Genomic DNA, 11,293 nt, shown 5'->3' with positions numbered 1-11,293 from the left:
TGCTGCTTTAACATTACACATTAAAAGCTTTGCAATTGTTTTGCCCTACAAGAAATTAAAGTTGATATGAAGACTTTAGATTGTTACAATGTGATGCCTCAAAACTCTTCTATAACAAGATCCATGACATGTGACTGAGGACTAAAGCCCAATTGGCCTCCACATAACCTCATGACCACTGCACTCTTTAATACAGAGGACATGCCCGAAAGAATTGCATCCAAAGCAATTGATTTAGTATTTTTTTGTTTTTTCCAACATAATTCCATATTCAACACAATGTATTTAATACCACTCTCAATGAGCCCGGACCTTTGCAGTGAGTGGAGGAAGGCGGAGAGGAGGCTTGTGTCCCAGCCTTTCTCCCTCCTGGTTAACTAGACATGTGATTAGCATTGCTGTCTGCTACTTAGTTTGCCCTCCAGCCAGTGTGCTCTGCCTTCGGAGGAAAATACTGCCTGCAGCTACTCTCACAACACCAAGGTAAGACATATTTACACACATTGATCTCCCAATGTTGTTAGGTGAAAAACAATTGTATTATTGCCTACATGTGGTTGTTTCTCTGAGACATTTCAATTTACTTATTTTCTGCTTTTTGTTTCATTTTTTGGATTTCTACTTTGTTAACTGTCAATGTGCAACAATGTTCTCATTACATTATGTGACCAAACTATGTCTGAAAGTGGTCTGGTGTAAAATTAGAAAGACAAATAATGCATCGTTTTTGAAGAAAAGGCAAAAAAGGCCAAAAAGAAATGTTGTCAGTCTATCTGCAAAACTGCACATGGGAGCATGTAAGGTGGTCAGGACTAGAAGAAAAGTGTTTAGTCATCTATACTGTTCTTTTTTTAAACTATATAGTAAACCACATAGTAAACTGTGGCAGGTTTGTGTGTCTACACACCTGTTTAAAAGCCTAACCTTCCTTTTGCAAACAAAAGGAATTATTTCCTATGCGGACGTGTTATATATGTGTGCATCAAAATGTAATTTCATACACCATACTTCAGTAAACAGGCTATACACTTAGGATTTTTACACGCTGAGGAATAAAGACTAAAATAATGACATAGAAAATATTATATTATATATTATATATATAAGTGTTGTGTTGGGGGAGCATTATGAAAACATAGACAAAGATACCAAGTTGCTCACACCCGCTAAGCAAATACATGTCGAGCTTTCTGTATGCCTTGGGTATTCAAATATAAGGATTGAACGGTGGGAAAGTAGTAAGTACTATTTTATAAAGCTGGATGAGCACAATGTCCTTCTTGCAGTGTACCATTTAGATGTGAATGTTTCTCTGTTAAACTTGCATGCTTGTTTTTACCATTAGTGCCCAATTGCATAAGCAGAAATCTGATTATGCAATCACTCGTCCACTCCAGTATTTTAAGGCCTGTTGTAAACAAGACAATGCCTTTCCTGAGCATTCCATTGCTGATTATTGATTATGAAAAAGAGTGTTTAGCTGCCATTTGTGTATGAGGAGCATACATTGTGAAGCGGGACCATGTGAAATGATTTGGGCCTGCTCCAGTTAGCACAGACTGGATTAAAGTCCCTCAGCAGTGTGATGGTTGAACTGGGCCGAACCTTCCCAGATCCCAGGACTCATCTCGACCAACGCTCATAACAGATCCATGATCAAAACGGTTATTCTGGTCTGTTTTGTTTTGAGAAAACAGCAGCCTCAAAGACTCACAGCAGTTAATTGGAAAAAGTAAAATTAATTAATTGGATGTTTACTGACAGCTTGAGAATGACCTGCAAACACATAAGCTATTTTATACATAAAATAGTGTAATGTCTCGCACAGTGTTGTAGAGAGCAGGCCCAGCTGTGTCAGGTACTGTTAGCATAGCAAAACTGTAGACAGGGACATATTTACTGTTAACATTTGATAAGGTGTTGCTAAACCTTCTCTCTGCAATGTTAAACAGTTCAAAGGTAAAAAATGACAGCTAAGAAAGATAATTCCTCCTCTCTTGATCAGTGCAACAAATATATATTTCCAAACCCTTGTCACACAGAACCATGAACATTAGACGACTATCGCTGACCTACGAGTGATGATTGGTGTCAGTCTAATGATGCAACGATGCAAAAAAGGCAAAAAACTACATTTTTGGTGACCTATTTTTACAGTTTGTAGTGTTTTCACTATAAAAAAATCCTCATAAAAAATGAGGATTCATGCAAACTCATGTTCATGTTGCTTTCTCCTCACTTAACACTTTTACATTGTTCACATTTCCAAACAGCTTATTGCATTTCTATTATTGCCCACATGTAGCCCAGCACAGGCTGCCAGCTCCCAGGCTCAGCCTCACCATCATGCCTGGCACCACAGCAGGCAAGAAGCTGGATCTCTCCAAGCTCACAGACCAGGAGGCCAGACATGTTTGGGAAGTCGTCCAGCGAGATTTCGACTTGAGGAAGAAGGAGGAGGACAGACTGGGGTATGTTCTGAAATCACAGATATCTGCTCTCAACAAACCCACAGAGGGCATCCTGTGTGGTGTCTGCTGGCTTCAGGGCGCGCTCATGTGTCCCTTCACTTTTTGAGGGTCAGGCTGCATTGATCAAACTGATTTATTTTGGGATCGGAATTTATGAAACATAGTTAGTAACTTTTATAATGTTCAAAACTGTCTATACATTTAGATCTGTATATTGTTGTCCATTACTTGTATTTAATATATCCATAATATCCAGTGAAGACAAATAACAATAGATTATGTCGATTTAGAGACTTTATTTAGAGACAATAGATGTATACGGTCAGGTTTTTATTTTCCCTTCCAAATGTTAGCATCCTAGCATCCAAATTGGCAAGGGTTTGACATTGTTGTTGTTGATCATTTCATTTTGGAAGTTCAACCCTAACTTTGTAACATGTCTACAACTGCATCAATATTGCAAAATACAGACATCAAGACCCTTAAGGACAACAAATTCCATATTTTGACTGCCATTACAGCATAAACGTGTGCATTGTGTGTTTTATATTATATCAGACTTTCAGTCTACAGCCTGGGAACATTTTATTTGTTTCTATATTACACCAGATTATGCCGTGTTTTCTCAAGTTTGCCCTTTGGAGCAGATACATTCTATAAGGGGAATGTGCATGACAACACTTTAAAGTGATGTCATGCACGTGCAACTGTGACCAGAAATATGGGATGGGTACTATTAGCAACAGATCATAAGAGACCAAGGCTGCAGCAGAAAAACCCTGAATATATTGAATTGAAGTGATTTGATGAAATCAGCTTTTGAACTTTTAAAATACATTTACTGTAAAACAAGAAGAAAGTATAGTTGAAAAGGTATATTTCACAATATTTAAAAGCCCAACTGAATTGAAACACTATCCAGAAATGACCTACTTTAGTCTATTCCTGAAGGCTGGCATAACTTGGTTAAACTGAATGTCTCCAACAGATGATTCAGTCATTTGCTCCTGACTCACTGAGCTACTGACCAAATGTCTCCTCGGCTGTATTGGCAGATGGTTGGTTTAGATATCAGGCCATGGGAGGAAGAGCTCTAGAGGGGACTTCCTCCTATTGGGCGTGGGATGACCTCTGCACAGCAGCAGCAGCAGCTCTATAAGATATTAGGAATAGCAAGGATGTTCCACAAAATGAAGAATATTTGCAGTGGCACATTGTTAAAGAAACATTGTCACCATAGAAAGTGTTGAAGGGCCCATTGGTTTGTGGTCTTCAGTTTTGAAACCATATATTTGGCATTTTGACTGTTGCAATCTTGATTTTATAGAACCAACAGTGGCTCGAGGGCTCGGTGGAGAAACCGATGGCTGCTCAAGACTTTATCAAGGGGACCAAAATGTTAGAATGAACTTTCTTGAAATGAAAATACCTGTGTAAGATTTAAAATGCTAACACAAAAACACTTACCACACCCAAAGACTGACAAGACAGTGGTCTCGACCCGCCAGTCATTAGGTAGCCCTGGCCTATAGCATACCATGCTAACTGTCTGTGACTGTGGCTGTGAGGTAGAGTGGTCTTCTTACAAAAGGAAGGTTGTCAATGTGTTCTTGGGCAATAAACGTATGAATGTTAGTCTCCCTGAGTAGGTGAAAGAGCACCTTGTTAATTTTTAATTAACTGAAAATTACACTTAAACAAGGTTCAAAAGATATACATCAAACAGACCAGAACTCTCCCTTGTGTAAAACTCAAAGATCCAATAAACACCAACAGAAAACAAGATCTGAAATACATAGACTAATCACGAGAACAAGACACAGCTGGGGAGGGAAGGCAAAACACAAAGGCACCAGGTGAACACAATCAGGTGATCAAACAGGAGGGGAAACAGAGACAGGAAGTAAAAAAAAGTAGGGCTGTCAAGTTAACGCGTTAATAACGCGTTAACGCAATTAACGCCACAAATTATTTTAACGCGATTAACGCATGTGTATTTTTTGTCCTCGGCCGCCCCATAGTTTCAGAGCGCATAGAGTTTAAAATACCATCTACAAGCTGATGCTGACAGCCCCGCTCCTGCCGCCCGCTTGTGGCAGACCACACTTCCACGCTCACCGGCAGGCCCGGACTGGCCTTCGGGAGGACCGGGAGGGTGTGTGTATGTGTGGAGCGCGAGGCACACCTTACATGTTGTTGTTGTTAGCATCTGGTGCTAGCTAGCTGCGCTAACGGATATAAGGAGCTGTTTCAATGAAAACAGAGGAGCGACATTTCGCCGACAACTGCGCCGAGCACTTGACTTTAGACAGTGGGACATTGTACGAAAAGTCAGCACACTCAGCACAGATAGTGTGCGCAACATGATTGCAGCGTCCAGGCAGCTCCCGTTCGAGCATATATGCCTTGAGCTGCACATAGCTCCAACGATCCATCACAGTACACACACACACACACACACACACACACACACACACACACACACACACACACACACACACACACACACACACACACACACACATAATATTTAATACGCGAATATTTGTAATGTTCAGAGGTTGTTGTGTTTAATATTCATGAGAATATTTGTCATTGTTCAAATGATAATAAACAAACATATAAAGCATATTTGTCCACTCATATGTTGATAAGAGTATTAAAAACTTGAAAAATATCCCTCTAAGGTACATTTAGAACAGATAAAAAATGTGCGATTAATTTGCGATTAATCGCGATTAACTATGGACAATCATGCGATTAATCGCGATTAAATATTTTAATCGACTGACAGCCCTAAAAAAAAGACATAACACTTTAAAAATAAAACGATAGTTACATATGTCACTACGGTTCTATGAATCCTGGATGACCGCCAGAGGCAGTGCTTAGCACTGGATATCTTCTGTCTCGCGCATGCGCAGGTCGAATATTTATATCAACAAATTCACGTGTGACCTCGTATGACCCCGGAAGGCATAAGTTCCGGTGTTGTCAACGAGTTCAGTCCTATGGAATCTTCTTGCGGGAACACGAGATTCCAAGTCATCCAGGATTCATAGAACCGTAGTTACATACGTAACTATCGTTCTATTTCATCCTTACTGACCACCAGAGGCAGTGCTTAGTACTGGATGACTTATATCAACAAAGTCACGAGGAAGTCTGAGTACTTACCCAATAGGGATGGCCTAGGTGGACTCTGCAGGAGGATCACACCCAACGGGTGAGGGGCGGCAACATTCACTCTGTATGCCTGGGCAATGATGTCCACGATCCAGTGGGACAAGCGCTGCTTTGAGAGTGCACAGCCCCTTCTAGGACCACCGTAACACAGAAAGAGCTGTTCAGACTGACGTATGCCTGCGGTAGTCTGGACATAAGCTCTAAGGGCCCAGACAGGGATAAGAGTATTGACCTCTCTTCCCCCTCTCCTCATGGGGGGTCAAACCGAGCCAGGTGGATAGGCCGATTAAAATGAGAGCGTGCCAGCACCTTAGGGAGGAACGCTGTATTCGGCCATAAGGTGACACCTGAGCCATCTGAGTTCCACCTCAGACACAAGCTGTTCACGGACAAGGCCTGAAGCTCGCTTACTCGCTTTGCTGAGGTGATGGCAAGAAGGAAAGCAGTCTTGGCTGAGAGCCACCTCAGTTCTGCCTGTGACAAGGGTTCAAAGGGAGGCGAGCATAGGGCATCCAACACCAAGGGCATGTCCCATGTAGGAGCCCTTGGGACGTTCTGGGGGCGAAGCCTCAGAGCTCCCCTTAAGAAGACGGATACCAGCCTATGGCTCCCCACTGTGTTGTTGTCAACCCTTGCATGTTGAGCTGATATGTGCAACTTGGGGTCTAAGTGGAGGCCGTTCAGCTATCTCTGCAGGGGGCGCAGTGACAACAAGCCCAAGGGATGCAGCTGTCAGCTTGCCTAAGAGGCGGAGAAAAAAATGTATGGAAGGGACCTGCCCATTCGGAAGAGGGGAAGAAGCTGGAGGATGTCGTCCAGGTGCTGAGCAGATGAAGGTTAGGCTCTGAGAGGGGTTCAGACAACTCTTCTCCATGTTCACCTTGAGGCCTATCCGGGCGACATGAGAGAGAAGTTGAGCCGTGTCCTGGGTCGACTGCAACCGGGATGGTGCACAAATCAACCAGTCGTCTAAGTATGGCAGAATCTTCATACCCTGAGACTGCAAGGGTGAGAGGGCTGCCGCGACACACCTGGTGAACACCCTTGGGGAGAGGGAGAGTCCAAATGGGAGCACCCTGAACTGGAAATGCCGGCCTCTGAAGGCAAAGCGAATAAACTGCCTGTGATGAGGCACAATAGGCACATGAAAATAAGCATCCTTCAAGTCGACGGACGTGAACCATTCCCCCCTGGCAACGGTACGAAGAACGTCCGCTGTGCTCAGCATATGGAAAGGTAAAATCTTTAGGAACTTGTTGAGTCCCCTCAGATCGAGGATTGGGCGAAGTCCACCGCCTTTCTTCCTTACCAGGAAGTAGGTCGAGTAGAAGGCCTCGGGAGGCAGCGCGGAACCTCTAGGCCTACCGGGGGGGGGGGGGGGGGCATGTCTCTGCGAAGAGCTGAGAACTGTTAACTGGTCTGACTAGCTTGGACAGTCCGTTCGAGCTGAACCGAACAGCTCCCCCGGCTCCACTGGGACAGCACGGAGAGTCCTCCTACATGCCTCTGACAAGGGTGACTGTGCCTGCCAAACCTGGCGACGAGTCTGGACGAGAGTGGACATCAGGCGCCCAAGCTCTCTAGACATCAGAGCGAACGCTTGTAATGAGGCGTCACTGAGGCTGGTAGAGGAAGCGCTGAGAGCATCCTGCTGCAGGGAAGCTGAGAGGGCGAGCATGAGGTGAGAGAGGGAATTGCCTATACGGCCCATGCTCGCCACTGTATCATAAGCCTTAGTGAGCAGGTCATCAGTGACGCGACATTGGGGTCGAGGGCACCTGGCCTCCGACCTCAGAGCTTCGTCAGGGGAAACTATGAGGGAAGCAATGGTAGGCTCAACAGCCGGCATGTGGTCAAGGCCAACTCTTGCCGCATCCTGCATGGCTGCCAGGGCTCGGCCATCGGACGTAAGACGGGAAAGAGCCTTAGTGTCCCTCCAGCACGCATGTAACTCCCTCAGATACTCACCAGAGGGAGGAACAGTAAAGATGGCGGGTGCCAGAGTGCGCCTGAAGAACGCACTGGAAGGCGCTGTTTTTGGCTGCCGTACATCCAGCTGCAGGCGAGCCAGTGCCATGCGAATGATGAACACCCATGGAGCCGTCATCTGCCCCCTCCGAGGATCCACGAGCTGAGGGACAGGAGCCAGGCCCAGAAGCATGGGATGGGCCCTCCTCGTCATACTCATTAAAATGAGTGGCTGAAGCTGCCATCAAGAACACATCGTCATCTGGAACCAACGCCTAGGATGGGTAGGTTGGGCTGGAGTCGACTGTGCAGGGGGAAGGCCACTCTCAGCCAGTAGTTCTACCTCGGCCAGTCTAGCAGCTCTTACCGCACGAGGCATGATGGTTCACTTCATGCACGGGTCCTCCGAAAGGCCCTCAGATGCACGAGGCCAAGACAAGAGGGGCAAAGGTCATGGCCTTCCTCTGGTTGAAGAGGAGCCATACAGGTGTTACAGCCGTTAAACATAGCGACAGCACCAATGAAAACTCCACACTAATTGCTGCTGGCAGCTTAAGTCAGTCTGAGCGAGAGCACTCAGCTGACTGTAAATAACCAGGCCAGGAAACAATATATGCAGTGAGAGGGGGGTGAGGGCACTCCATTCACCAGCACAATAGTAGTTAGCGTTAGCGTTAGCGTGAGCGTGAGCGCTCTGCTAACTGAGGTAAGAAAAATGAAGTCAGTTTAACGGTATATATGCCGTGAGAGGAGAGCGGGGACACTCTCTCCACTAGCGCCGTAGCGAGTTAGCCTGAGCGAGAGCACTCTGCTAACTGGAGGATGGAACGGGTAATGAACCAATTGTGTGCCGTGAGAGGGGAGCGAGGACACTCTCTTCACTAGCGCCGTAACGAGTTAGCTTTGAGCGAGAGTACTCAGCTAACTGGAGGATGGAACAGGTAAGGAACCAAATGTGTGCAGTGAGAGGGGAGCGAAGACGCTCTCTTCACTAGCGCAGTAACAAGTTAGCTTGAGCGAGAGCACTCGGCTAACTTGGGGATGGAACAATTATCTAAGCTTGAGAATAGATAGCACAATCAGAAAGAAATGGCAGCGATCTCACCGAGTGACGTGCAGGAGCGTCCGCTCTTTACCGGTCCGGAGCTCCTGGGAGTCCGAGCGGCGAACACCGCGGTCCCCTCCCTTGGGAGTGGGACAGCTCGTCGCAGCCTTTAGAGGGCGAGCGTTTTAGCCCGCAGCTCCGATCGAGGCGATCACAAGGCTACAGGTAGCGATGAGCTAGAATAATCGAATTTTCAATAGGCTAGCTTGGCTTCTACTCATAAATTAGTAACCTGTGCAGCGAGAAGATGAAAAAGGACTGAACTCGTTGACAACACCGGAACTTATGCCTTCCGGGGTCATACGAGGTCACACGTGACTTTGTTGGTATAAATATTCGACCTGTGCATGCGCAAGACAGAAGATATCCAGTGCTAAGCACTGCCTCTGGCGATCAGTAAGGATTAAATAGAACAGGAAAGACAAACAGATGGTGACACTCAGTCTCTCTGTGAATGTCTGTGAATGGGTGGCTTGTATATGCAGAGTGCTTTGAGGGGGGGTAAAGACTGGAAAAAGCACTACACAAATGCAGTCCAGTCAGGGGCGGATCTAGCCACATATTCATGGGGTGGCAAGAGGGTGGCAGGAGATTTTGAGGGGTGGCATCCCCTGGCAGAAGTATATGCTGATTTAATCGCAGTCATATCAATCAATGTTAACTTGGAAAGCCACAATATTAATATTTTAATTCAATAACATAGGTGACATTATTGTGGCACATCAGTAAAGCCTTACATATAAATATATAAGGTGGCAGACATAATGTAATGAATTTTAACTGAACAATAACTGAATGAGTTTGTTTCACTCTTAGACCAGCAGGGGTACCAAATATATGCAGACTGTGCAATAAGTACATTAATTAACTGTCATCGATGTTTGTCTGAATGAATATGATACTATTAACAATCATATTATTCCTATCAGCTGTCAATCACTGTTATGATTCACATATTCATTTATTATTGAATAAACTATATTTTTTCTCAAGATGCTTGCTCATCCTCCTTCAAATTTGAAAGACAAGTAATTACTATCATGTATCAAAATTCAAAAGATCCAAAGGAACAGTTCAGCGCCCCACAACTTTACTGCAAACAGTTACAACCTTGACTTTACATCAGAAAGAACAAACATTAAAGAAGTGACAAACTGCATCAGTTAGGGTTAAAAAACGTGTATTCAGCTAAAACATATACATCGCTTCAGTTATTATCCAGTGGAAAGTCCTTACCTACTGGCCTAGTTAAATCAAAGTGGTTACTTTTTTTTGGCTGGGCAGTGTAGTTTTACACACCGTCTTATTTGACTTTCTCAGGACTTAAAACAGACCCCCACAAAGAAAGAAAATGTTATACACACGTAAGGTCATCATCTTAACAGTTTATTATGCTCATCGAGTCATCCGTGAGCAGAGCATCAAGTTGGCATGTCTATTACAGCTGAATGCAGCAATTACCATGTTGTTCAGCACAAACTTATTAAGATCAACAGCTTTAGTGCGTTTTGATTCAATGCTGAGTACAGCCAAACTTGACAGTCTCTTCTCTGTCATTGTAGACCGCAAATACCTCATTCCTTCCGTCTACTTGGATCTGAATGGTTCTCGTTATGCGCCGTCCCGTTCAAATGAAATCGCCGCCAATCATATTATTTCCAAGCTCGCGCCAGGGCCGGGGGAGGGGTTACAAGACTCGCGTCTTGTGCTGCATTCACTTGCACTCGGACATTAGAGATTTTCTCTCATAAATGTCCGATGAGCCACAACTTTTATTTCAAAACAAAGCTGCCAACTGGGGTGGCAGCTGGGGTGGCAAGGCTATTTTTTAGGGTGGCAGCTGCCACCCCGGTTGATCCGCCCCTGAGTCCAGTGGACATTTATACAATTGGAATTATTTTTCCATTGGCTTCACTTTTCAGGCCCAGAGATTGACACATGGCATATCTTCATTCTGTCCACAGAAGTAACTAGCTAACTAAGATGGTGACCCAACCTAACTTGCAGTTTAATACATTGTCTTCTTTTAAGCAACCCATATTCCCATCCCACCCAACTGGAGGTGTGAAAAAAGAAAGTTACACAAAAAACAAACAAATATGGACATCCAAACATGGACACAAACATGGATCACTCATAAGACATTTTTTCCTACGGTAGCTTTCTGAAACTATTGATTTCATGCTTATACAGTATTATCATCTCCAGGGGGGGGGAAATGTTTAAGATTAGACTTAACCTCTTAAGCCCTGAGCCTGTTTTTCAGGTTTCAGGCTCGAAAATGCCACTAACACAACAAAGACTAGATCTTCACTTCTAAAAGGGGTAAATTAATAATTAATCATTCTCAAAGCAAGGTTACATCTGTGAGTTGGCTGTAGAAGTGTCAGAATCAATATAGATGTTTTTATTTTAAAGTAAATTCATATGGAACATAGTAAAAACATGTAAATTCTAATCTCCGCCTAAAAAAAACATTACTTATAGTGAAAACCACCCTTGAATGATGGGTTAGTAGACTAAAAGCTTTAGAAATCCAAACTATAACATATAATAAGTACCC

At 44.3% G+C, this 11,293-nt stretch overlaps 1 protein-coding gene across 5 annotated transcripts in view; it reads left to right on the top strand.

Moving 5' to 3' along the window:
- The first annotated feature begins 309 nt into the window (after positions 1–309).
- Positions 310–11,293, top strand: part of mlphb (melanophilin b) — a 68,981-nt gene continuing 57,997 nt past the window's right edge. For 4 of the 5 annotated variants that reach the window (XM_034134722.1, XM_034134721.1, XM_034134723.1 and 1 more), the window contains exons 1-2: positions 310–483; positions 2,306–2,471. In XM_034134722.1, the coding sequence (XP_033990613.1) occupies positions 2,347–2,471 (125 nt within the window). In that variant the 5' untranslated portion in view covers positions 310–483; positions 2,306–2,346. The remainder of the gene's footprint in view (positions 484–2,305; positions 2,472–11,293) is intronic. The other variant, XM_034134718.1, reaches the window with a different exon arrangement.

The sequence above is a fragment of the Trematomus bernacchii genome, unplaced genomic scaffold (genome assembly GCF_902827165.1).
Source record: "Trematomus bernacchii unplaced genomic scaffold, fTreBer1.1, whole genome shotgun sequence".
NCBI classification, from domain to species: Eukaryota; Metazoa; Chordata; class Actinopteri; order Perciformes; family Nototheniidae; genus Trematomus; species Trematomus bernacchii.
Note: the sequence above shows the minus strand (reverse complement) of the source record. Positions and strands in the feature narration are given on the sequence as shown.